Source organism: Glarea lozoyensis (genome assembly GCF_000409485.1).
Source record: "Glarea lozoyensis ATCC 20868 chromosome Unknown GLAREA12, whole genome shotgun sequence".
Lineage (NCBI taxonomy): Eukaryota > Fungi > Ascomycota > Leotiomycetes > Helotiales > Helotiaceae > Glarea > Glarea lozoyensis.
The window spans coordinates 410802-438253 of record NW_007360986.1 but is presented as its reverse complement, the minus strand read 5'-3'; the positions used below and the strand labels follow the sequence as shown (position 1 = coordinate 438253).

Sequence of the window (27452 nt, the reverse complement as noted above, 5' to 3'; positions counted from 1 at the left end):
AGAGTGGTCAAGATCCGCCCGCCGTTTTCTCGCAAGGCCCACGTCCACGATCACGCAAGCTTTCCTGGTCCTTGACAACAAACAATAATTATTCTATCCCACTTCGTCAGACGCCAGAGAGATCTGGTGGTCGCAGAAAACTCCTAGTTTGGCCCAACCCCGGTTTGTGGAATATTTCCAGCCGAAGACCGGCTCGAGAATCCTCCCATCTTGTATCGCCATCTTCTCACAATGAGGGTTTCTGAAACGACCAACTACCAGTGCGCTTGTAGAGAAGTAAGATGACAGCAACGTGCAAGCTGCATGTTGACCTGTGGCTGCAAGCTGGTCCTGTACGACGTATGGAGTACATGTTCAAACTAAAGACCTGCCGAAGGAGCTTGGACAAGAATCGAGCACTGAGCGCTAGCGGGGCATGTCGTCCTGGAAGTGTCGGCAGCGAAGCATGCAACCCAGTTCTAGCCAGCGCGGATCTGATCCCCGGTGCATCCTGACGCTGCAAATCAACTGATAGCGAATTGACGATTCATATCTTCGATTACGGCATCCCGATGGCGTTGGAAATCTTTTCCCTTTGCCATGGGGTGACAGTGTGAATAAGCTGTGTATATCAGCAACAATAAGCTCCCCACGGGTCATCCGAAATAGATCAGACTCTTGTCCAGAAAGGTTTGGAACAATAATCCTCACAACTCGTTTGAACGTGATGACTTTGGTGAACAGCTCTCGGCGATACCCTTCAATGTTTCCCGCGCCGATTCTGATGGCGGGGTTTCTCTTATCCAATGTGCTCTCCCTGACACGATGACCTCCTTTCCATCTAAAACCACCACTGGCGAACGGTTGATATTGAATCGATTTAGAGCCTCTTGGTGCAACAAATATGTCGTCAAACTTCTCGTAGTGGTGTAAAGTTCCCACAAACAGTCTTTAGGGTTTGGAAGAGCGGTTGACATAGCGAAATGTCCCGTGGTGCGCTATGCAGCTGCAGGAAGAGTAAAGATGCAGTCAGCTCTTTCGTTACTGTACGAAGGACGAAGCCATCAGATCATCAGAGTCGGAAAATGACAAGGCATGGGTCACAGGCCGGACAATAGTTAGCTCCTACTAATTCTCCGATAGACTTTTCTCTAGCGCCGCACGATGCAGAAAGTTTGAGATCCACGATATGCAGCCCGGATGGAGCTGCTCTGCCTGGCAAAAGTCCGGAGTGCAGAAGTTAAATGCGATGAGCGATACAGTCTAATTGTCTAAATGATCGAATTCAAGCCGAGCACATTGAAAACGATATCGATACGAGCGACCTGCTTCCTGGGGACTGGCGGTGCAATATAGCACCAATTAGCAAATAGTTTGTAAGTCTCGTAGGGCAAGCCCTAAGATCAAACTGTATACTCAAAGTTATCCAGTTCAGTCCGATTATTTTCCAGTAGAGGTTGTAGGACTGTCCAACTTTGCACATCCTTTCTTTGCAAGCAGAACCGAGCCAGCCTCCAATCCTCTGTTGTATTTCCCTACCACGAAGATTATCCTCGTTTGATTTGATCAATCGAGATCCAAAGAGAGTTTGTTCAAACCTTTGTAGTTCAAAGAACCTGCGTCGTCTCCTTGTCACATACAATCGCTTGTAAGGAGTTCGAGGTCCCGTCACCACTGAGAATCTGGGCTTCGCATTAAGCTGGAGCTATATCAAGTTCTCGAGCCAGTACTTCTGGCGTTGTATGGCACATATTTATTGCTGACTGCCTCATGGGAAAGATCCGAATGTCGGCTAGATGAACGAGGTGTGGTGGAGGGTTCATTCAGTGATGAATACTCTCTTCCTTCTACAGCCCTGACGCAACTTTACTATGCCATACGTCAAAGAAGACCCTGGGTATTAATGGAGCTTTTACACACAACTCAACCGCCTTTGAGAACGGTAACCTGTAGTAAGTTTGTTCAGGATTTGAGTGTAGCAATGAAGTGATCCAGATGATATGTACTTCTATTATCACTTGGGTGGATGATGGTATAGAGAAGTCGTCAGAGACAATCTTACTTTTCAGCTGAGTTACTCGAACTCGAACTTGACTGTACTGTGGGCTGTCCGACTCTGGAGGATTGTGGTTACACCAGCTTATGGCGACCAAATAAAGTGTTGACGACGATGTAACTCATGCTGAGGTGAGATATGAAATGGATGCTCCCTCTCCCGAAAGTCAAGTGCCGCCCACTTACAGGTCCCGTCGACTTTGCTCCAATAGACCTCCTCTTGAACTCGGTACCGGAGAGTTGTTCAACATGCTCGAATGTGTGATTCCAACGCTGACTTAATGCTGGAGGGCGTTTGAGATGTCAAATGTAACCATCTCAAACAGACAGCCATCCTTCATCTCGGGTTTGCAGACAATACGTACTTGGCACAACTGTCATCCGTTGAGACTGGTGTTATACAAGATGAGCGTTACACAATTATCCCAGTTTTGGGTTGCGAGACCTGTGGTTTAACGCCCGTCTGCCATAATCTGCTAGTCACAACATTAAGCAACACAGTATATTTATTGGCTCACGGAGCATACGGTTTGAAGCCAGCATTTAATTGAGTACTTTTGTACTTAGGCTTTGAGGTAACCGGTACTTGACGCTGTCGAACTTTGGTGTGGCATCACGAGAGAGCCTCAAAGTTGCGTTCTCAGTTTGGCGTTGCCTTTGACTAGATATGCGTCATCGAGTCCCGCCCAAGATTTGATGTGCTTTAAATCTGGGACTGAATCACTGCTGTTGTCCTCTTTTCCGCATTATCTAAATTCTCTCAACCTTGCTGACCTTCAATGACTGATCATCCGATATAATTCTGAGAGTTTTCCAGATTTCCTGTCTCTTTCGTGCAATGGTTCGATTTTCTTGAGAATATCCCTGTGGCATGTCATCTGCACAATTGCGGCGCGCCAAGCCAGCCCTCAAAGGGAGCTTTTGAAGAAACAATTGAGCTCGGAAGGCTCAACGTCTGGCCCGGTCTCGAAGTCATTGTGATAATGAGACTGTCATCTTGAGCCTCTCTGTCGGCCACGAGTCACGTTTGTCTGACACCTCTGAGGAGACCATTGGCAATAAACGACCCACGTATGTTGGCAAGCTCACCGCTACACCCCAGCGGATTTCTTATCCTTCCTTGACGCTGTTTTTCCCACTCCCGGCAGCGGTCCCTGCAGCTCGTCCAGACACATGTGGCCCTGCTCGTGCACCGAAGCACTTGCATTGCATGCTGCAGAGCGGCTACACACAGCTCGAACATAGCCAATGATCGAGCTACCCGGACTCAAGAGATACAAGGTTTCTTAGCCTGTTTCATGCTCTTCTCATAGAAGGAAGCCTGAGGCGAGGGATCCTCTGGAGATCCTGTACGACATGTCTCTTCAGATAACGAAGAAGGCTTTACATACGAGTGATTGCAAGAATCAACTGTACAACGTTCGACAGGTATGATGTAAAGTCAGACTGGCTTGGCCAAAGTATTGCCACCATTGATACATATCAAGTAGTTCTTAAACCACCTTTGCCAAAGGGCAATCGATGCGGGCTGCTCCATGGGCTACCCCAATTGGAGAGCTCCACGTCGTCGCGAAGAAACAAAGTTCCTCATCATCCCCGCCGCGAGAGGCGTCTAGGATGCTTGAAGTTGAGCTTAGCCTGCCCGCGCCAAGAGATTATACGCTGTGCAGGATGCAACCCCCTCTAGCCCTCCAATCCACAAAGCGTTCAGATCCAAGAAGAGGTGACAAACCGACAGTGTTCGTGCTGCTCCCAGTGAATGCCTTGACAGTACCACAGGTTGAAAGTTTTGGTCGCCTTCCAGCGTGCTTTGGAAGAGAGATATAGCTTCAGTGTCGTATAGATGACGTTCGAACTGCTGAGCTCAACAAAGTTAGCAATGGCGAGATATCCTTCCCCTCTCATCGTCTAGGCCTGCGAGCTCTGTAGTAAACGATCGATTTGTGATACAAACACCCGAAGGCAAACCTTCGTCCGTTTCAGATCGCTGGGCGATGGGCTGTCAGTAGAAATACAGTGCTCGAAAGTCTCCATGCCTTCATCCGATTAGTCTAGGCTCTGCTCTTGATTCTGAGCGATGGCATCCACAGGGCGGAACAGAGCCTAAAATCGTGGCATGCAAGCGCGGCTAACGGTCCGTCTCTTCTCGAACAAGGATCTTCGACTCCGTGGCAAGAAAACCAATTGGCGGCGCACCGATCCAATCAGCTGCTGTAGTTGAATGCACGACATCTCAAGGCCGCAGCACCTCCTTGCCATGCTCGATGATGGCTTGATCGTGACCAGTGCTCTTGGTTATTTGTCCAACAGACACAAACGTTAGTACTTTGTAATTTGAGTCTAAAGCCTTATGTATTGAGTCTTTACTCAGTCCTACCAAGCCTTCAAATCTAATGATGTAAGCGCCGGCGTTGAGAACAGAAAATGTGACTTCCCTTGCCCTTAAGCTATAATTTAATCTATCTTCTCGGGCGGCGAACCCGTTGACGTTGAGTGGCTGGTTTTGTGAAGCGATGACTGTCGGTTTCTCTGAGTAGTTAGTACTGTGCCTTCACCGCAAGTTGAACACCCTCACAGGCATCCTGACTTAACCCCGTCAACCCTATTCGTGCTTTGGCCATGACCGATAACAATCCTAGAATAATCTATCAAAGGAAATCGGGGCAAAGCGGCGCTCATCGTTGTCCTTTGCCCAAAAAATTATTCGAATTGCTGACTTGTGGGTTGAACGTCGTCTTTTCTCTATCAACTAAGATACCAAGTGCGACTAGGAGGTACAAATGATGGCTATCGGTTGTGCGGTATTTTCGTAAGAAATAACTGATCATAAGTCTCCCACAACCCACCAGATCCCATCATTATTGTAATTGCCTCGAATGTCTGAGCACAATGATACTTGTCGATTTTTTTTAGCTCAAGCATTTGATAAAGACAAGCCAGCCACCAGGAAGTCCGGAGTCGTGACAAGGTTGGGATTTGTCATCTGGACGGTCCAGTTCAGGAAGCTATTTCGATCTCTATCTGGAAGAGCAAGTATTGTAAAGGGTCCAGAGCGTCCAGCCTTTCAGTGTTTTTGCAAGGTTATGGGAATGGATAATACCGCAGGGTTTGGACCTAGCGATAGAAAACGTGTGGGCTGCAGGCGTGAACCTCATCAGCTCGTTAAGACGATTCCATTATAGGCTCAATCCTTCTCCATATTGCATTTCCCACGTCTAACCAGTCTGATTGATCCCCGCAACCCTCATACTATAAGCAGGGGCCGTTATGAGCATCAAAGTGCGGATGCTCCCGCTTTCGGAGCATTGATGAAAGCTCTGAGCAGTGTCTTGCCAGTTGCCGTTTTCGTAATGATTCGCACCCCTAATATATTTTCTCAACTATTGAATTGTTCGTGAAACCTCGTGTCCCAAAGGATCAAAACCACTCAGCTAAATATCAATGATGCAGTTAGATAGCTAATCTTGAGAGGCCGACGAGGAGATCATGTACCACCAATTGAAGGTGCCCTGACGAGTCACTTTCGACCCGCCTCTTTGTTGGTTGGTTGGACTTTAATAATGTGCAACTTATAGCACAAAAAGCGGCAGTCAGATCATTCCCTCTCGTCCCAGAAGACAGTGTTAGTATCCATTGAACATTGCTGCTATAAGTGACTATTGCGCGGTGGTGTAGACGCATATCGATGGCGGCGGAGCAGAATCTGCAGCAGGGCCGGTCGTTGAGCATCATGTTTTCACGCACGACATAGCGCGTTCACGATTTCAAGCAGATCTGACAACGATTGTGCAGAAATCGGTGGTCTGCACAAACCGCGGGTTCTTGCAGGTGTGCATTTGGAGTCTATGTTGTAAGACTTATACATGTGCAACACCTGGCAAGAATCTTTATCGACGAAACTCTTTTAAACTCAAGACGAAAAAGAATTGAAGATAGCTCGCTTGGAAGTCGGCGGTTCGGAAGGTAGTGGTGTGCATACCAGTTTTGTAACTGCAACATCGTGCTAATTCTGCAATTGCAAATTGCAGCTGGAATTCATATGTCTAACTTGCTATTTACAGCAGAGACGATGCTGTGTAGCGAAGGCTGAGCTTGATTCCTTCGGGCAGAAGCCGTGCTTGAAGCTAATCCGGTTCTCTGGATTTGGTCGATTTAGCCAGTTCATAACCAGCTTAGGGCCACTCTATTCCGTACCGCGAACTCCTGCAGGTAGCTGTGATGTAGAGGTAGAGTTGATGCATGAAAAGATGCAAGTGACGATCTTACAGAATCCAAGTACCTTTTGCGTGGGAAGGTAGATGGAAAAATATGTATATGTTGAACGCGTCGACCTGATTCTCTTGTCAAGTTGAAGTTGGTAGCTGCTCCGAAGCTAGCCAGAATTCTGAAGACTAATAAGAACAAAAAAATGAAGTAAGAGAGAGGCGGCATAACAGTTTTACTTTGGCAGACCTGGATGGCTTTGAATGAATGAAGAAACGAATTTGATTTGACCTTTTTGATTAAACAGGATAATGGGCACGTGATATCGCGTCGTGTCGCCCTGGAGATGCCCCACCTGGCTCTTTTTCGCGACGTCAACGACAACAGAAATGAATCGTTGCATCTCGACAGAAACATAAGCAACTTTTTGCCCGCCCTCTCAACATGGAAATTCGATAGGTACCACATTATTATTACAATAACGTCGATCCTCGGATAGATTTAACTCGGAGCGAACAGTTTCAATGATGGCGCCCCCAAAATCGCAAGTCTTGCCTGCTGCAGAGCCCAAATTTGGCGCATCTTTTGATGCTGTGGGTTACCATTCCTCACAAATCAAATCCCCTCATCGATGCCGCGGGGGTTGAATCCCTATGGTGCAGCTTTGTAGCGATTTTCCCGAGTTCTTCTTAGACAACCAGTAACTAATCATTAAGTAAACAGTGGAACTCTTCTTCAACTGGACACCAGCGGGCAGAGAATCGACTAGGAGGATCAACAGGATGGAGACAATCAAGGAGTACAAAGTTATCACACCAGTTTAGGAGTGGTGAGACCGGTGGGAAACGGGTCTCTGATACTGTTGGCGCCGGATCCAAAGACTGGGATGAAAAGCTAAAAGCCTTAATCCCTAAAGAGGTTCGAGAAAGAGCAATGAATAGCGTCAAGGATATGGTAACTGGGCAAACTGGGCAGCCAAAAAAGGGTAATTATATGGGCCTAAATGCTTGATGGTTGTTTTGCTAACAAGACATTAGCACTTAGCACCGAAGAGCAATTGATGGGGCGAAGGAAGAAAGAGGACGAAGAGAAAGAAGAAGCAAAGTTGTTTCGGAAAAAAGGAATATTCGATGGCTTGGTGATATACATCAATGGCAGTACACACCCTGTTATTTCGGATCACAAACTCAAGCATACTCTGGCAGAAAATGGGGCGAGATTGTCATTGCACTTAGGTCGAAGACAAGTCACACACGTTATACTGGGCCGCCCTTCTGGTCTTGGGAGCGGTGCTGGCGGTAGACTCTGTGGTACCAAGTTGGAGAAAGAAATCCGGAGAGTTGGTGGCTGCGGGGTGAAATATGTTGGTGTCGAGTGGGTGTTGGAGAGCATCAAATCAGGAAAACGACTGTCTGAGACGCCATTTTCCAATCTCAAAGTTGCAAGCAAGGGGCAGCAGAGTGTGTATGGGTATGGAAGTCTTTCTTTTAAGTCGAACAAACTACTAACCTTCTCTTTTACTCAGGATGCTGAATAAGTCTACCACCAAATCGAATTCAGACTGCAATCACTAAGGAAGTTGATCGCCATTTCACAATTTCTGCAGAGCCACCTTCTCAGGACAATGTTACCTCGTGGGTAACAAAGTTAAATTTATTGCATGGAGTTTAGGATACGGTTGGTTGCATATCTCGGGTGTGCATTCCAGAATTAGGAGCACTGGGTAACTTGGTAGGGGCATGCATGGTTTGCGACCGGATGGGGGATGATCGATGATTTACGATTTATGATGAATTCAAGCGCCATATCATTCATACCATACGATACTTACGTTTTTAGAAGAATTCTTCTCCAACCTTGAAATCGGGCCCATGGCCTCGGCTTGCTCGCTAATATCGTTTCGTCCACGTGACATACCGGCAGATGGCCGAGATGGTTTGTCTGACGCTATGCAGCCATTGCCACTTCTCCGCATTTCAAGAAGACGTTCCAGAAACAAATATTTCCTTGTCAGGCAATTGTGTCATTGGCACACCGGGAATAAAAATGCGCCTTTCACCAATCATGGTAACAAGCCTCTTGATTTCTCCGCAAATAACCAGTCACCACCTCTGGCGTGATGGCTCTGTATTTCTAAGAGAGAGATGACGTGCTCTGTCTTACAAATATTCTAGCACTTATTGATTAGGAACCAGAAAGTACTACAATACATTTAAGTATATATACTTCTTTCATTTGTCTACAATATCAGAATATTCATTTCACAATCATCTCTTACTTCACCACAGCATTGGATTTTTATGATCTATAACCTATCCAGAACAGCAACCAAAAGAGCAATCAATCTATTTCCTAAATCATCACCTCAGCAATTTACATATCTCAAACAAAACCATAAAATGACAACCGCAGCACCAATACAAGCCACATTGGCCCACAATCTCTCTCAATCCGCCCGAACAGAGGCCAACGCCAAAGAAACCACATCCTCAAGCTACATCCCCAGAGGCGACACAACCGTCACTCTAAACTACTTCCGTCCACCAGAAGACGGATCCATCCCCTTCAACTACGTGGAAGACCCTCCAGCAGGTGAACCGCAACGCAACTTCGGCGACTTCGACATCCGCGTCCCCATCAAAGACATCCGGGGCCATGAAGACGAATACACCCTCGACCGAGACGCCTTCAAAGTAGTCTCGCACCTCGCTGCCTCGGCCGAAAAGGAATTTGCAAACGACGACTCAATCAAGAAGAACTACTACCCAGAAGTCGAACAACTGATCCTAGACCACGTCCCCGGCAGCAACAGAGTCGTCATCTTCGACCACACAATCCGTCGCTCCACCCCCAACGCCCCCCGCGGTCCCGTATCCCGCGTGCACATCGACCAAACCCTCAAATCCGCCACCCAGCGCGTCCATCAACACGTCCCCTCCGACGCGGAAACCCTCTTGAAAGGCCGCTACCGCATCATCAATATCTGGCGTCCCCTCAACGGCCCCGTGCAATCCAACCCCCTAGGCTTCGCCTCCTCGTCCTCGCTCAAAGACGAGGATCTCATCCCGGTGGAACATAGGTATCCGGAGCGTACGGGGGAGACGGCGGGGATTCGGTATAATGAGGGCCAGAAATGGCATTATTTGAGTGGCATGCGGAATGATGAGAGGTTGTTTTTGGAGTGTTTTGATAGTGAGGGGGGGAAGGAGGGGAGTGGGGTGTTAGGGGGACGGGTGCCGCATACGGCGTTTAGGGACGAGAGGACGCCGGAGGGGGCGGTGGGACGGGATAGTATTGAGGTTCGGGCGTTGGTTTTTGGACCATGAGATGGTGGAGAGGGTTGTTTGGGAAAGGTCGTGAGAAAGGGGGGGGGGAGTTAGCGAGATGATTGTGTTGTATGATATGTGATTTTGTACTGGCATTGATTAGGGTAATGAATAATGAATAAGAATTTAGATATGAACTACAAAAAACTTTGTATTCAAGCTCCAAGTGTTCATTTTCATGATATTATACCCTTCCGTCCATCGTCTCTTTCACTCCCCCATCCCATCCTCAAACCCAGGACCTCACTAAATCACAACCTCGCCAACCTCCTCATTCAAAATGCATATAAAACACCGGAAATCAAGACTATAGAGAAGAGGAATATCGTATATGAAATTTCGAAATGTCTAACCACGTTCATGGTTGATCTACAAGCGAACCTAGGTAGTCAAGAGGAGGGAGTAACCAGCCCTCCTACAAACCCCAACGCCTTATGTATACCAAACGCCGCCGAGGAGATTCGGTCCCTATAACACCAACGAAGAAAGAAGTACCAAAATGACTGAACTCCGGTCCCAACATCCCAGCTTCACGACGCCATAGCACCATGCTCTCCCCTTTGATTTACCACCCACTCGTCACCCACCACGTCAATCACCTTTATATTTAATCCTCCTCCCCCTACTACTCTGTCCCTCGCCCGTGGCCTGACGACTCATAGCCACACCCCCCTCACTCATCTGGCTATTCTGCTTTTCCATCCCCTCCCCGCCCATCTCATCCTCCCTCTCCCTGCTATTCCGCATGCCATAAAGCGTTTTATCATCACTCTTCACATAATACTGATATAACCTCGGCGTCGCGACGGCTTCCAGCAAAGTGCGTCCACCAGCAACGCTATCGAGATCAAGATTGCTGCCGTAGCCTTCTTTATCGTTGTACGAGCGCGCGCGACGGATCATGTCGAGTTCGGCCGCTGCGTCGTCCGCGTTGAGGGGCGCGGGCTGGTTGGCGGCTTCGCCTTTGCCGATGGTTTTTTGGATTGCGAGAATGGGTGGGAGTTTTGGGATTTGGCGGGTGAGAGCTTGGAGGTTTCCGGGGAAGTTCACGTCGTGGAAGGCGTCGATTCCGAGGCCTGAGACGTAGTTTCCGCCTAGGCCGCGGGTGCTGCGGGTTGCGTGAGAGTACTGTCTTTCCATCATAGCTCCACCGGGAGGGGAGTCGTCTTCGTCATTTTCGGGTTCGTTCACGGTGGGGTTCTTTTCGTTCTCGGGGGTATCGTCTGACTTGCCGTTTGGTGGTGACTCGACGTCGTCGAATGGAGGATGTCGCTGCATATGTGAGTGTGCTGCTAGAGCTGCGACGTTGTATGCCATTGCCAATTCTTTCTCCGTAAATAATTTGTCAATGCTATAGAGGGAGGAGTCGATTTGTGAAGCATGCAGAGCATTCTTCTCTGCGAACCATATAGGAGTATTATTGCCATTGTCTGTTCTCTGTCTTGTTGGAGCTGGGGATTCGTCGCTTTCTAGCGCCTTGCGCTTCCTCTTGTTGTTTTCACTGAAAGTAGGTAGTTCTTCTGCTTCTCGACGATGTCTCGTCGCCCGCTTCCCGTGTATTCCGCCAGGGCTCGCAGGATTCGCAATGCCAAACTGGCTTGGGTGTAAAAGCAACGCATTGCTCTCGCCAATCTCCATGGATTCTTTGTCCCGTGATAATCTATTCTTTTTATTGGCAACGCTATTGATTAACCGATCGCGAAGAGTAGTTGCGAGTGATTTATGCTCAGAGGCAGCAAGCTTTTTCCGATATGCATGAGCTGCTTCGAGCTCACTCAATTTCACTTCGAAGTCTCTCTATATACTCGTTAGACACAAAAAGTGTGCTTGCCATAAAAAACTTACTCTGTGGGTAACCAGGGCGGCATCTCTATCCTCCATTGAATCGTTGACTTCTTTCGCAAAGTCTGCAAAGACTTTACCAGCTCTAGGTGGTGCTGTAGGACCAATTGACTTCATCATAGACCTCCTTATGTTTTCTTGGACCAACTCATCGATTTCAGCGGGAGTATTCGGTAGGGGTTCTTTGCCATGACCGTCGGCTTCCATGATCAAGTTCATATCTATTTGCAGCGCCTGCAGCTGCTCCCTGTAATGTACATCTCGGTTTGCCGAGAATTGTTGTGTGATTTCTGCCAGTCGTTCTGCAAGAAGAGTTCGCTTTTTATCTCTCTTGGATAGTTGTTGCTGAGGGGGGGAATTTGACTGTTGACGGTCAATCCGGTGAGAACCGCCCATTATGGGCGAGAGTTGGGGAGAGGGACTCATGGCCATGATGCCAGAGTTTGTAAATCTGCCAAAGTCGTGCTTGTCGTGGACTGTTCGTGGGTTGGAGAAGTGGTTGTTTCGAATTGGGGGTGGAGGAGTTTTGACTGGGCGCAAAGAAGTCTCGTCTGGCTGTAAATAAGGACGGAGTGGTTTGATAATTAAGATAATTACTAGTAATCAATTGTGAAGTAGAAATCTTACAAGACACAGAAAACCAAAGGTCGTTCTCAGGTTCAAGTGAGTAATGGAACGACTTGAATAATATCGTAGTGCTGGTCCGGCTGAAAGTCATGCTGGGTGAATGCGACGGAGCAGATGACGCGAGGCGGATTAACAGTTATTCCGGGTATGCTCAGGGGTCTAGCGAGGCGTCTTTCCCGAGGCCCAGCCTTCTCTCAAAACACTACCTAGGTAGGAACAACAATAGCATCATATCAATTATTGTCTTTGTCAAATGATCAGAGAATTATACCCAAATCCTTAGTCTATGGTGAATATACTTTCTTATGCTAATGTAATCTCTATAGCAATTATACCTCTGCGGCTCTTCTCCACCGGTAATCCGTGGATGAAAAACTAATTGCATTTCCCAATTTCAGCTTCTTATGCTAATATCCTCTGGGAAATGTTTCGTTTTCGGATTCCCGCAAAACTCCTGGATACGAAAACTCTAGTTGCAATGGAGCAATTATTCATTTCTGCGTGGACTTTTAAGAGATAATGGGTTGGCCAGAGAAGTACTCCATATATTCGTAAATCAGCCTTGCATATCGGCCTGGGGAAACATAAGAATAGCAAAGTTGTATTGGTCAAGGGATATACAAGGAACTTCCAAGGTTGCTCTTATTCTCTTGCATTTATCACTCATATTGATGCTCTTTATTCGGATTATGATATGATTTCCCAGTTAGAAACTACTGTTATACATTCTTCAAACATTCTGACCCTCCACCACCTTTTCCTATGCAGTGTTCCGCCCCCGCCAAGTTTCGTATCTACAGTTGCATCTTGCGGTGAAGCCATCCACCGAACAAACCGAATATTATTGGTTACAGCGGCTGACCCTCCCTGTAACTAATGCCTGTAGTGCTCTGCACTCCGCATATTTGGGGCCATGGAGGGCAGATGTTGCCCTCAGTCAAGCGCGAACTATCCCTTCTTCACCACTCTCGATACACCAATTGCCCACGCCGGCGAGACAGTATGGTCCTCCGACACCCACACGCACATAACAATCCTCATCATGTGCCCGAATCAGAGATAAGGACTTCCCAGGTGACGTCCTTGATCCGCTCGATTTTTTGAAGCCATTCCTAGCATATCGCGGGTAGTCATGAAATTAAAAGACCCTTGGTGGGGGTCGACGAGTCGTGTTTAATTGCGCATGGGTAATATTTACTTTCCGTCGCTTTGTACGCTCAGCCAGCTCCTTGACATGTTGCGTTCTACACAACCACAACATTCACGCCACATTCGGGTTTTGTAGGCAGAGGTGGAGGACTAGTGCTGGCAGGAGGAGAAGAGGGGAACTGCTGAATTGTTTCTGCGAATTGCGAATATGCTATCTTCTTTACTCAGACCTAGAAAGGCTCGACAACGCGTTGATCAACAATCTCCATTCTCTTCACCATATCCAGAACCAGATCAATCTTCTCCCATCGTAGCCCGACGAGAACGCCAGATACGCCATGCCACTGCGGATTGGACTGAGACGGAGGCGGAGGACGATATCACAGAGGATGAGGAGGACGAGGACAATGCGAACAATGTCACAGAAGAAGTAGACGAGGAAGATGCCCAAGATGATGGCGATGAGGATGGGGGCGAGGATGAAGAAGATACACCTTTGCTTCCTATATTTTCGGCAGCACATCTAGGTGAGCATTCTGCATGGCGTATCTTCGAACGAGGTGGCGGCTAACAAAAAAATTAGATGCTCTTCCAGTCTATAACCTCACACATGCGATACGATTTATCGTCTTGCCCAAGACCGAAACCACCTTGACTTGGGATCAACTGCGATCGCCTCAAGTCTCCCAATTCCTCGTCAAGCCGATGCAACAGCAACTGCGAACGTCACACTTCTCGCGCGCGACTCTATATGCGCTGATGGCAAATTGCTTGCAATTCCAAAAGGAGGGCCAAGCAAATCCAGGAAATGCTGGAGTGAGTAAGACAAGGGCCATGGTCTGCGAATTACTAGCGATAAAGCTCTTGAAGGAATACAGCACTCGGGAACTCATTGATGCCCTGTCATACGACTTCTTTCCTCTTCAGGGGTTTGAAGTTCCCAGTATAGCAAGACCAGGGCAACCACAGCCAAAGGGCCCCCCCAGACCAGCAGCGGCTCGAACATCAACTTTGGAAGTAGCAATTAGGGCGTCTGCGAAAAAGTTTCTGGCCCATCCACTGGTAGTTCAGCAACTTGAAGCCATATGGGCGGGAACGATTGTTTTTCACTCTGCGGCAGACAATCTACACCGAATACGTCCGGCCACAAAGCCAGCACTCCCAAGGAGGACTACTGGTGATCGGCGACATCTTTTGGTGCCAGATCAAGATGTTAGATACGGTGCTATTGCAGATCCGCGGGCTTCACCAGATAAGCAGGTAGCTCCCCCGGTGCAGATGCGCAGAACTGTGACATTGTATGATCCAAGAGATGCTTCTCTTTTCAAGCTCTCGCGATTGAGAGTGCCTCGCTATCGTCAATTCTTCTCCACTTGCTCACTCGCGATTCTTCTTGGGTTGTTTGTCGCAGTACTTGCGCAGCGTTCGACTGACATCACTGGCTTGGAGGTAATATTCTGGTTTTGGAGCGCAGGCTTCATGCTGGATGAAGTAGTCGGCTTCAATGAGCAAGGGTTTAGTTTATACATCATGAGCTTCTGGAATACCTTTGACCTTGGTATTCTTCTTCTTCTGATGATCTACTACTCCATGAGACTCTATGGCTTATTCTTGGTGGACGTCGGAAGGCATGAATGGGACAGTATGGCCTATGATGTTCTGGCGACGAACGCCATTTTGCTATTCCCTCGGCTTTTCAGCGTCCTGGACCACTACCGATACTTCTCGCAACTTCTTATAGCGTTCCGTCTAATGGCTGTTGACTTGGTGGCTGTATTTGTCCTCATCCTCATTGCTTGCAGTGGCTTCTTTGTAGCATTTACCCTGTCCTTTAAGCGCAATGGCACTGGTGACTACGATGCGGCTACCGTAGCCTATAAGATATTCCAAATCCTTATGGGCTTTACTCCTGCTGCTTGGGATTCGTGGCCAGGATATAATCCGCTTGGAAAGGCAATACTAGTGCTCTTCCTGTTCATATGCCACTTTTTGGTGGTAACAATCCTTATCACAGTTCTCACAAATTCCTTCATGGCAATTGTGTCAAATGCGAATGAGGAACATCAATTCGTATTCGCCGTCAACACCATATCTATGGTCAAGAACGACGCTCTGTTCTCATATGTGGCTCCTAGCAATATATTTGCTTGGCTTCTGGCGCCTCTCAGATTCGGGTTGCCGTTTCGTGGTTTCCTCAAACTCAATCGGACAATTATAAAAGTTACGCACTCTCCTTTGCTGTTCGCCATCTACGCCTATGAGAAGGTCTTTTTAGCAAGAACTGTTTTTGAACCGACAGATCTTGTAGAACAGCGCGGTAGGAATAGACATGTCTCATTCAATGAGAGTAAATCACTATTCAGCCCCAACGTCAGGATGCGTCAGGAGTCCGTGGCGGGATTCCAGAAAGACCGTGCTTTGGATGAAGTTTTTAGGCTCGCACCAAGGCCGAATACAATCCGTACCAATACGAAAAGCCTGGAACGGCGACAAAAGCACAATGTTGTTAGCAACTGGATGGACCATCAAGGAGATCAAGCGAGCCCTCCACAAGAGCAAGACCGTTCCGTCGTTGATCGCCTGGAGACGAGAAGACAAGCGAGGAGAGCAACCATGCTTCGGCACCGTGGTGTATCAGGAACGAGGTCTGTTGCTAGTGACCCTGCCGAATTCATGTCCACTGGGCCATTTCACGATGCGGAAGGGAACATTCCCGAATTCAATAATGAAGTACTGGGGCACGAAGAAGAAGCAGATGGAGATGATGAATTGGTTACCAACGACGATGACGACCATGTTACTCTGGACAAATCTAGAAGCCACCCTAATGGTTCGGAGAAGGACAATGAAAGAGAGGAGAGCGATTACTTTCGTACACCGACTGGAGGTCATCCTAACCTGCCCTCGATATCTTCTTTGAAGAATCAGCAGTCTGCCCTTTCTGCAGCACTCAAGTCATCTCCACCAAGATTTCGAACCCACAAGCGGCAGATGTCCACGAATACAATTTTGTATAATCCTCTTGAACACCAAACATCATCAGAAGACTCGCCTCCCAAGTCGCGACCCCATACGGCAAAGCGAGCCTCCACTGCAAACACCGGTACCCATACACCAGTCACGGGCGCTGCCACTGGCAGTCGGACCCCTAGACACTCCATCTACACCACCGCGAACACAAAAGCCCGACCCATTCTCCCGAACCGACAAAACTTCCAATCAGTACCCAACTTCAACCTCGATTCCACCATGGCCGGCTCTCGAACCCGCCAAATCCGCCGTCGTCAATCGTCCCTCGACATGGGCATGTCAGACCTCGGCTTCGACCAAAACCCAAGCAACATGCTCGGCGCAGTCCCCAGCTCCTTCGCCACCCAAATGGCGATGGCCATGGGGGGAATCAAAGGCCTTGCATCTAGCGTGCCTAGAAAAGAAGACACGGATGGCATGATGGGTCGTCTTATGCTTGCGCGCATGAAAACTCTCGAAGAAGGTTTCGCGGAAGTGGTCAAGGAGTTTCGGGGTATGAGGACGGCGGGGAATAGCTCGGTTGAGGGTTTGGAAATAGGTAGTTTTGAGGGGAGGAAGGGGAAGGGTCGCGAGAAGATCGCGAGGAAGAAGAAGGATGGGAGGGGTGTGGTGGCGAGGACTACGCAGGAGATTGATTTTGTTGACAAAGTTACGAAGGGGGTGAAGGGAGCGGGCGGGGAGGATGATGATACCCATGGTGACGCGAGATTTGTTGAGAGGAGTTCGTTTTAGTTGTATGCTGGTTTTTTCTATTGGTTTTTGAGGAAGGTGGTTGTGTTCTCTGCTCTGGGCGGGTTGGGGGATATGCGGATAGATATTCTTCTGGATAACTTTTAAGTGTAGTTTATAGCATTTTTGACGTGTGGTTGATTGGTAGATTTATCATAGCGCGGCGTTTGTTAGTGGAAATATAGCCTTTTAATATCGTTTCTGTGGGTTGGGTTGTCTGAATATCGTGCATGTCAGTCTATAATCTCAGTGGATAATGCAGCTTACATTGAGGAATGGCTTCAACTTATATCGACTCGTGGTAGACATAGGAGATATACATAACAATCGAAACTTAACATTTATTTGACCTGGTGGATTAAATATCGTGTATTTCGTCAAACTGGTTGGAACACTATCGGATATTTCGTCTACGATTTTCAATAAATAAGTGATATTGTGGTAGAGACTAACTCTGAAATTATGTTCATTTGTAGTTGACAGTAACATTATTAAAAAGCCACATTACCATCTTAAGATCCTGTAAACATCATCCTTAAAGCCTAAAAGCCACATCTATGTTATCAGATCCTGTAAACACCATTCTTAAAGCCTGAAAGCTTCAAAGCCTCATTACCACCATCAAATCGTGTAAACATCATAAAACGCTGAAAACACCATCAGCTCTCAGACATAAAACCACCAAACCCATCCGTCGACGAATCTGCACTACTAATATACCCAATCTGCTTCTGTGCGACTCCACCGGCCTGCACCACAGCCGCCAAACTGGTCTGTCCCTCCACAAGGGCCTTCTGTACATTAATCCTCGCCATCTCCCTATCATGTCTTCTCCTCTCATACTCATCCATGTCCTCTCTCGCGCTTCCTTCAATAGCAAACCTAGCCTTCAGTCCATCATTCTCACTCGCAACCTTCTTAGTCGTGAAGTCAAGCTGGAGTTGCGTTCTCTCTTGCTCCTCGGTAAGACTTTCTTGAGCCAGCTGTTTGCGCGTGGAGACCTGTACATCGCTGAGACTTCTGAGGTGGTCAAGTTCGCGGTCCTGACGATAGCCTAGTCGACGTAGGGATTCTTGCTCTGCGGTCGTCGCAAGTTGGAGTCTTGTCTCGGCGATTTGCGTCATGTAGTGGATCTCAGACTTTGATTTTTCTTGAAGACGACGGAGGTTTGCCGTGGCTTGGAGGTCTTGGAGTTCTATGTCCTTGATCATTTTGAGACGGTTTAATTCATTGTGGTTTATGATGTCCTCACGTTGTTCAGTGAGACGTTTTCGACGGAGCTTTTGACGCTCGGCTTCTTGCTTGATTTCTTCTGGTGGGTTACAACAGTCTGGGGGTTGTTCAGATTCGATATCGGTTGCCCAGAACCTGTCAGTTGCTCGCTTGGTGCGTAATAATCGAAGGATCTCTTCCTTTTGGTCCTGTGGCCCTTTGAAAATATCCTTCTTGACATACATACTGAGGGAGTACGTATATTTTGCGTCCTTGAAAAGAAATGCTTCGTTATTGATCCCTTGCCATAGCTTCTTCAGAAGGACAGTAAGGATAAGCACAGGATCCGAAGAGTCCATAGCGTAATGGAAAATTGACCTTTCTTGTTTGTCTTCCGAAATACAGCGAATCATGAAATCACTGCCTTTAGCCAATAAGGTCTCGACGGCTCGTTGAATTTCTTTCGCATCCGGCTTTGGGCTACGGTTAACAGCGTTAAAGCATAGCTCTGCCAAAGCACTGCGGCCGTCGTGTCTTTCGCTTGGATAGTCAATTTGATGGCCGTGTCCGACCAAAAGCTCGATTATATTGCATTTCAGATTGGTGGCCGCGTCGTGGAGGCTTCCGTCGTTGCGTTCGGGGTCTGCCCTGAGAAGTATCTCCATGATCTTGGAATCGCCAAGACGAGTGGCCAAAGCTAGAGGAGATATGTCGTGTGCTTCAGAGGCTGAGAGTATGGCTCCTTTGCTGATTAGTTTTTCAACCATGTCTGCTCTGCCTTGTTTTATAGCCAGCAGCACAGGAGTCATGCCTGATTGTAAAACGAAATTGATGTTTGCACCGCGGTCAACGAGTACTTTAATAATCGCGTCAGATATGTTATTCTTTGCTTGAACAAGAGCCCAGCAAAGTATTGGGCATGACTCAGAAGATTTGCTCCCGTCCATAATATGTAATTTTCGCTGATTGGGGTCGTAACCGAGATCCAGGAGCACTTTAATAATACCGACTTTTCGAGGATATTTGGAAAGAGCGAGGAACAGAACCGGATCGAGTTGTGAATTTGGATGCTCAAAATCTGTGAAAGTGTCCCTGTCAACGTCGGGTATGGAACCCGCAAATGCCTGAATGATCTGCAATACCACCTCAGCATCTTGAGTCGTAGAGTAAACATATGGGAGAGCTAGAGCTTTCGTATAAGTCGAAGACTTAGAAAGAATTGATCTGACAAGGCCGAGATTGGCTTTCATAGTTGCCTGCTGCAACATTGCACCTTCATTTCGTTTGGCATCCGCGCCATGCTTGAGCAATAAATCCACGAAATCTCTCATCAGATCTGAGTCATCCAAACAACACTTATCCACTGCTGATTGTAGTGTCAAATTGACGATCTCGCCAGTAGCACCATTCTTTAGCAGCGTTTCCATAATTGGAAACCCTTCATTCGTACTCCAGACCTCGTCCAGACTCGCCATAGCCTCGAAAGCGGCATTGACGTATGCTTTTGGTACTGCAGGATTGACCAGCGAGACTAAACTAGGAAGGTCTTGGTGAGTAGCGGCATATATCATCGCCTCTCCATTGTCGTAGCAACCTCGACTTAGAAGTAGCTCTAGCAATGCTCGGTCCGGTGGTGATTCTCGCACAAGCTTGGAAAGCACATTCGACATATCTTTATCAATGGGTTTCCCAGCATTGAGTAGAGCTTCGATAACTGGATATCGTCGATCAGGAGTAAGCTTGAATGCAGATTTAGACACTCGATCCAGAACTCCCTGCGAAGGTCGTTGACGCAACAAAACAGCTAAGGTTTCCATCCCAGCAGTCCGCACAGCAATTTCAAGGGCTGCTCCGTCTTTCCACTCCACAGACTCTGTGCCATTGTGTCTACAGAGGAGTTCAGTGACTCGAATGAATGCCTCACCTCGCTTGACACATTCAATTAGGGCATCATATATTGCACCTCCTCGAGCTCCAGCTCCCAGGAGGATCTCAATAGTCGTGAAGTAAGAGTCTGGATCTTTATCCATCAATGCAGCCGCTCCTACAAATCCACTCAATAAAATCGGTAAAACTGGCTTCCTGCCACAGCTTCCTTGCACGAGAAGCTTAAGAATTTCAACTCTTCCAAGAGTGGCAGCGCGTGAAATAGCTTGTCCACCACCATAATCGAGTGAAGCGCCGGATTTGAGAAGTGAGTCAACCAGGTCCACGTCTGAATTATTTACTGCTACTACCAAGCATTCTGAAATAGTTTGCATAGGGATTTTCGCGTTGAGCAATCGGTTGACGATTACAAAGCGACTGCTACGGTCGCTCAACTTCATGGCCTGGTAGAAAGCCGTTGATTTAGAAGCTGGGGATGGTACAATAGGGTGAGATTTTAGAAGTAAATCGAGCCCTTCTGAGAACTCTTGCTCTACAACCCTTCGAAGAACCCTGCCCTCCTTGAAGTTGACATCAGCATGGGGCAATAGTAATTGCAAGAATTGAAGATCACGTTCTTTAGCCGCAACACACAGAGCTTTGCTAACTTCGTCCCCCCTTGTACCGGCTTTAAGGAGCGTTTCACAAATGTTGTATTTTGCTTGCCCCGTTAGTTGCATTCCGTGTGCGAAAGCAATGGACAAGGTATGGATGTTCGGCTTCCTTTGCAATATAATGTCAATAATTCTCCTATCGTTTAGAGACATTGTCGATTCGCTAGGAACATTTCTCGAATCGTTCAGAGTAATTCCCGAATCTTTCATGGCAGCAACTAGGACGGCCCCGTTATTTGAGTTGACATTTGCCCCTGCAGCCAGTAAGGATCTCAAAACAGAAAGATCATGCTTCCGTGTGACTGCAGATTGCGTCTCCCTTAGCAACATGTCGTCCATGACCTGCTGTGGCTTAACTCCCTGGAGAAGTCTCTCGACTTTGCGGTGCCGAGAAGGATCATGAACTGGAAAGCCCATTGCAGTCCTCAAGGCAAGACCAATAGTGGATGAGTTCGGTGCGGCTCCTTGAGCTCGTAAGACAATATCCAGAGCGGCGGGATTCCCAGGATGTATAGCTTCACATAAAGCACGCCCATCTAGCAAATTTATGTCGGCTTTTCCTTCATAGCATAAGATTTCCAGAAGTGAAACGTCCTGGGGATACTTTTGAATCGCATCGACTACAGCTTGGGTAATCGATTCCTTTTTAAAGCTGGATATGTTGTCGGGAACCAACATGGTCTTGATGATCTCGTAGCGAGGCTTCGGATCTTGTAGCTTCATGGCTAAAGCTATAGCAGACGAGCAAGTCTCGACTGTAAGCCTTGCACCAAGCAATATTTTGACAATGTCTGAAAGCCCTTGAGACACTGCTGTAAATAGGTCAGTCTCTTTAACGCATGCCCCAGAGTTGACAAGGAGCTCAATGAGTCTCATATCTTTATGCGGTACGTCAAGAGCAGCATGCAGCATGGCATCGACTTTAGGACCTCGGGCTCCGGCTTTGAGCAGTATCTCAACCATGCTGAAGCGACTTGCCGTGCTTGCCGTAATTGGAATTGATGCAAATGCTTTTGACAATGAGAATTGTGATGGAGCTCCTTCAACTAGGATACTCAATATCTCGACCTTTTCACGCGTAACTGAATGCTCCATGCATCTTGAAGCATTGTAATCGACGGAGGATACTGGGATTCCTCTTTGGTCTTTAGCGGACACCAATAAGCGAATAGTATCGGTATCATCCTCCTCTGTTGCTCTGATCAACAAGTTGCTACAATGTATGCCAGTAGCGCCGCTATTGATCAATTTCGACAAGATACCTACGCGATCCGCCGACGGACAACGTTCTGGAATACGGCCAACTAGCACAGATGCTAGTTCTGGATTCAAAACTTGTTTCTGCAAAAGAATCGTGATTATATCAAGTCGATTAGTCTGAATGGCATGACCAAGAGCTGCCGCCTCGTTAAAGTTGATATCTGCTCCATGAGCTAAAAACATATGGATAAGGTTGAGGTTGGAGAGCATCGTCGCTTAGGCCAGAATGTTTCGCGGTCCCTTGAGGATTGCCGCACAACAACACCTCTAGCATTTTGGCACATTCACTCATAATATGTGCTGGTTGGCTGGTGACATATTCGAGAGCACGGTCAACGATGACCCCAGAAGGCGGATAGTTGCTGCTCATGAGCAGAGCTGTTGTGATATCCAAACGACCAGCCTCGACGGCATGCAGAAAAGCTGATCCATTACTATGACTCGCATCGGCTCCGGCTCTTATAAGTTGAACAGTTGTTTTTAGGTGGCCCAACTTCGCCGCCGGAAACAAGGCTCGTGATATAGAAATGTTGGACAATCTTATAGAGGAACGTAAAAACAAATCCACTAGTTGATCGTCTTTCTCTACAGCTTGTAAAAACGAAGCTTCGTGTGGGGACGGATCCGCTCCTTAATTGTTCGTCAGCATGCAATGGCTAGCAACAGTGATTTAGAAATACGAACCGTATTGCAACAATAACTCTACAAACTCAAGCTCCCGTATCAATATTGCAATTCGAAGTGATTCGTTAAGGCTGAGTTGATCAGCCAGAGGTGCCAAGATCTGGATGTAATGAAATCTTCGTAGTTCCGTTGCCCTCTGAAGGAGCGTTCCTCTCTGCTCAGGTAAGCTCGAGCTTCGAAGTTTTGCCATAGTGCCGGTTTTAGCCTTCCTTGCAACATTGATGTTTCCATTGTTGCTCCTGAACCTCCGAAGTAGTATCTCGAATACACCAGGTGGGCCATTCTCTTCCAACGCCCGTTCTAAAGCTGCATATAAATCGACATATGTTGTATCTGGCTTCGATTTGTGAAACGACGGACGTTTAAAGCTTCGGTGCTTGGGTTGATGTTCAGCTCCCTCGATCTTCATCTGACCTATAATTGCATCTGCCCGCCGTTCGTCATCAGGAACGATGGAGGACGGCACCTGGCTTGGTCGGCAGAGCAGCTTCTCTGGGCCATCGGGCACCGCACCATATTCTTCAGCAATTTCTCGCAATCTCCTCGAGCGTTGAGAGCTTTGACTTTGATCCATTGTAGTGGTGATTTGGTAAGGCTGGGAGCCTCGACGTGTCCAAGATTTGAAGTTACAGAGTCGTGTGGTTATAAAAACTGTATGGTGAATATTTATGTGGCAAGAAAGGGGACCTGCTTTAGTGAATATGACAATTTAGTTTGTTGTAACTATTGAAAGAGTATTGTCTCATGCAAATTATTACTGATGTCCCTCAGCTTGGAGTACCTCAAGGGCTTCGGCGGCGTCCAACGTGGTACATGAGGCTGCACCGGCAGCTCCATGAAGGTACCATTGCAGATGATTGGACTTGAAACTTCATGACAGAAGTAAGCTTCAACAACAAATCAAATCAAAAAGCAAGAGGTTGCACACGGCCGAATGGTGATAAATTTGTTTATAGTTAATGGAAGTCAACAAACGAACATTTTTCTTTGGCGGCGATGCTGATTCCATGCGGACCGAGCCGAAACTCTCCCCACGTTTTCAGCGGCCCCGCATTCGGTGAAAAAACGGATACATCAACAGGTGGTGATGGACAATATGAGTGGCAGAAACTTATATTTGTATTCAATGCAGTAGAAGATTATGAGATAATTCGTCGACCAAGTTGAAAATTTATCGCAAGTTCTGGCTACTTTTCAGTAAATAAGAAATTTCCAGACCCCCTTTCTGTAAATCAATAAGTGAAAGTTATTGCCACTTACTTAATATGTCTACCACGAGCCGAACATTATTTTCTTAGTACCAAGAAAGAGTCGCATCAGAGAATGGTTACAGCTCAGGACCGAAAACTTTCTGATTAACTTACCGACTATCTAGAAACCAAAAAGTCACATGACCTGGATATTGTCATTCATTTGTGCTCAGCTTTAACAGAGGCTATGGAAAATACGTGATGTATTATCTGATTTGTTGAAATGGGCTTCTCTTATTCCAAGGACATTCACTACAAACGGGCTCTTCCTTCGTTACAGATCTCATGTAGTCGTTTTAGTGAATTGTTGCCGAATGAGAACTGTTGAACTGACTCACTCTTGAGCCAACGAAAACAACCAGATTCTGGGGCTCGAGACGTGGTAGGCTACCAAAGCTTGTTTTGCAGATATTAATCAGGGTAGCATCGCAGCTACGCGGATATAACATCGTGAAGCGTCGTCCCTGGGACTGCAACCAGGAAAACACTTGAAGCGTGTCAATGCGCGGTGAGGGATGTCGATTGCCTGAAGTACATACATGCAGTTGAAGCATGTAGGTTTCGATTGGGAGAATAAAAGCGAGTTTCTTGCTGATTCCTTTCAGGTTCTGCTGGTATGATCTACAGCAATGAATCAGCAGCTATTGCGACAGCAGCTATTGCGACATTCTTTGCTTGGTGGCCTGATTATACTCGGGAGCGTCATAATTGATTGTATTGAGCCTTGAAGCAACTTGGAACCTTCAATCAAAAGAGGATTGTGCCTGATGCGAAGCCCACCTTGGCGAAAACGATTCCCTTCGCACTTTGGTACAAGCGTCAATCCGAGTAAGCATTCAGCAGCGCAGATCGTACCCAGTACGGCTCAACATCAGTCCATCTATTCAAGTTTCCAAGGCAAAGGTAAACTTTATCGTACATATAATGATGCTCCATTCTTGGGGTGGATCATCTTCGGATGCAATTACACGCAAAAGAAAGTCAATGATCCGCTTCGCACCCGCATATCATTGGTGCGGAAAGCAATGCCAAAATTCCAAGAGGCAGAATGTAGATGTTAAAAAGATTGTGGAGTTGCGTTGAATTTCCCAGCTTATCTTCGGGCCTACCTCCTCGAGTCCAAATACATACTTGCACATAGAGTTTTTGATAGGTGATGTACTTAGCAGCCGTCCTTCGCTTAAGTCCGGAGAAAGCCAATGATGTCGAACAATCTATGATGCTGACCAATTAGATCCATGTCCTTTGAGAAAGGTCTCGGCCATCCCCAGGTTGTACAATGGTCTGAAGTCGTCCCTTTTTCAGTGGATTTGGATCTGGAGCTAAGATCTGACAGCGATAAGAAGCCTCTTTAAGTTAGCCGGATCTCATGGGACATTGTCTTTGGCTCCTCAACAATGTACCAAGTATGATTCACGATAAGGAGCTTTCTTTACTTGCACTCATCTCATATGCAACTCGGGGAGTTATACACAGGGGTTTGGTGTTAGTCTATTTCGTAGCGTGGAAAGCATCTTACCTAAAGGGACATGTAGAGTCGTATTCTGGATGCGAACTACTGTACGACATCTTGTAGAACAGATAGTACAGTATCTTCGTTTCCCCAATTTGGATCCCTACCACATACAAATGCACTGGCTCTCAGGCGAAAAGCTGCGGAAGGGTTGAGATCGTAGCTCAATATGCAGGTACCGGCGGCTTCCGGATCGCCCGCCGCTACAATGTACCCCTCGGTCAATTACCAGGTAATCAGTATTTGGTTCGACTTCTAGATGATTTCATGAGTTTAAGTTAATTAAATAATGCACTAGAGCCAATATGGATGTGGGGGTCTGTGGCTTTGGCTGTGCTATTCGATTCTATACCCAAAATCACTTAGTGGTACACTCAGTAAGTGTATACTTCATCGGATACCAAGTTATTAATTATTAGTTGGCTTGTTCATCTCTAATGTTTTACTTGTAGCCATTACAGATGATCACACGAGCCTCTTGTGTATTATGGATTTTCTTGGAGTCAGTCTCGAGCATTTCATTTTCTGTTTCTCCTTCAGTAATTGATCTTTGTACATACATCGCTTGCTACGGTACGCATTTTGCACCAAAAGATCAAATCCCTAGAGTCATTATCAGGGTTTATGGATAACCTAGTTCGGGTTTCGATCATGGGTGTAATCATCCTTACCATTCCATAGTTCGGTACTACAGAAAACCCTGACGGGTAGATGAAGCTACTGCATGTCGAGATCGGGAATATAGTGCAACCATCGCTCTCAATACGTTGACACATTTGAACAGGGAGCATAGTGTGTAGGCATTTCCGGATGTACTGCTGGGTCGTCCCGTTGTCCCGTACATTACTGGTTCAGTATCCATGGTACCGATGTCTGTGGTACAACATATCTGCTGAGATCCAACGTGGTTGCTTGCTTCAAGGACTTCTATATTATCGACGCATTGGTTCAGATACGCACTCTGCAGCTGAATAATGTCTGGGAGGGAGTGAGAAATTGTTGGGAAAGAGGTGATGGATCGTCTGAGTACCCTTGGTACATTTGGTTATGCCTCACACCCTCACTTGTACGATAAGCTAGATCATCTCTTAACTCGACGGTTCTCCGTTGTCTCTGTAGTATCTCTCATCTGTCTCATTCGGTGATTCCCCGTATTAATCGTCGATTTTGAAGCATGAAAATAGCATGTCGATATGCTTCGCCAGAGCCTTCAATTGAACGAAGGGCACTCCCAAGTCAATACTGTTATAACTTCTGCAAGGAAAAACTTAAAGTGAAACGCTCGTACCAAGGGAGGCTGAAGAACCCAGGATCTTTCTTGGGATCCATGGGTAGTCGAAGATTTCGTGCGCTGCGGGATATGCGAGATCGTCTGAAAGGGGAAGACTATCGTCCCAGCAAAACCGTGTGGTGTGACTGCATTCTTCAGGCCTTACCCTTACACGTGGGATATGCGGTGTTTCTAAGCTGCAGCATCTGCTGAAGTGGTTAATATGAGAAGCTGTTGGTTGTCATTACGCTAATCGGTTTCCTGGAATAGAGTGAATAAAGCCTAAAGCCCAAAAGCAGAACTTCTTGGTTGATGCACGCATCCTATTCAGCTCTGAATTTCCACGATCATTGGAAGACTCAGGAAAAAGCAATGTTTGGAGTATCATCAATACGTTTCTAGACCTATACGGATGAGAAAGTTGATTGGATTAATTCCTGTCGAGGAAGCCACAATTCATGTCTATTCCGCACATCGTACCGTAAAACCGATTTCCCTACACCCTTATCGATATTATTTGGAATTCTGGGACCAGTCTGTCTGTATCCGTTCGAATTGCGAGCTCTGAGGAACAAATTCGCTCTCGAGGCGCAAGATTTTCTCAATTTCGACTTTCGAAGAAGCCCGACCGCGGCGAGTGAGCCTTCTTTCCGAAAGACTTCTATCTTAAGATTTTGAGAAGATTAAATGTGGAAGCATATTTACCCAGAGGTTGCAAAGCTCAGAGGATTGACTTGGAAACTTGAGGATAGAGCCCTGGCCACGGCTGCGATGAGCGATCGT

General features: G+C 47.0%; 5 protein-coding genes across 5 annotated transcripts; 3 read left to right on the top strand and 2 right to left on the bottom strand.

Moving 5' to 3' along the window:
- Positions 1-6764: 6764 nt before the first annotated feature.
- GLAREA_10590 (BRCT) lies at positions 6765-7811 on the top strand (the record flags this gene model as incomplete). The annotated part of the gene is made up of 4 exons (XM_008079691.1): positions 6765-6830; positions 6961-7222; positions 7275-7707; positions 7763-7811. The coding sequence occupies 4 exons, from the start codon at positions 6765-6767 to the stop codon at positions 7809-7811; spliced, it is 810 nt and encodes a 269-aa protein (XP_008077882.1).
- An 825-nt stretch (positions 7812-8636) lies between these two features.
- GLAREA_10589 (uncharacterized protein) lies at positions 8637-9563 on the top strand (the record flags this gene model as incomplete). The annotated part of the gene is made up of 1 exon (XM_008079690.1): positions 8637-9563. One exon carries the CDS (start codon positions 8637-8639, stop codon positions 9561-9563), a length of 927 nt encoding a protein of 308 aa, XP_008077881.1.
- Positions 9564-10154: 591 nt separating this feature from the next.
- On the bottom strand, positions 10155-11837 carry GLAREA_10588 (uncharacterized protein; the record flags this gene model as incomplete). The annotated part of the gene is made up of 2 exons (XM_008079689.1): positions 10155-11360; positions 11409-11837. 2 exons carry the CDS (start codon positions 11835-11837, stop codon positions 10155-10157), a joined length of 1635 nt encoding a protein of 544 aa, XP_008077880.1.
- Positions 11838-13389: 1552 nt separating this feature from the next.
- Positions 13390-16943, top strand: GLAREA_10587 (uncharacterized protein; the record flags this gene model as incomplete). The annotated part of the gene is made up of 2 exons (XM_008079688.1): positions 13390-13708; positions 13765-16943. 2 exons carry the CDS (start codon positions 13390-13392, stop codon positions 16941-16943), a joined length of 3498 nt encoding a protein of 1165 aa, XP_008077879.1.
- Positions 16944-17599: 656 nt separating this feature from the next.
- GLAREA_10586 (Ankyrin repeat-containing protein) lies at positions 17600-23210 on the bottom strand (the record flags this gene model as incomplete). Its single annotated transcript, XM_008079687.1, has 3 exons — positions 17600-22033; positions 22134-22582; positions 22637-23210. 3 exons carry the CDS (start codon positions 23208-23210, stop codon positions 17600-17602), a joined length of 5457 nt encoding a protein of 1818 aa, XP_008077878.1.
- Between the last annotated feature and the right edge of the window lie 4242 nt (positions 23211-27452).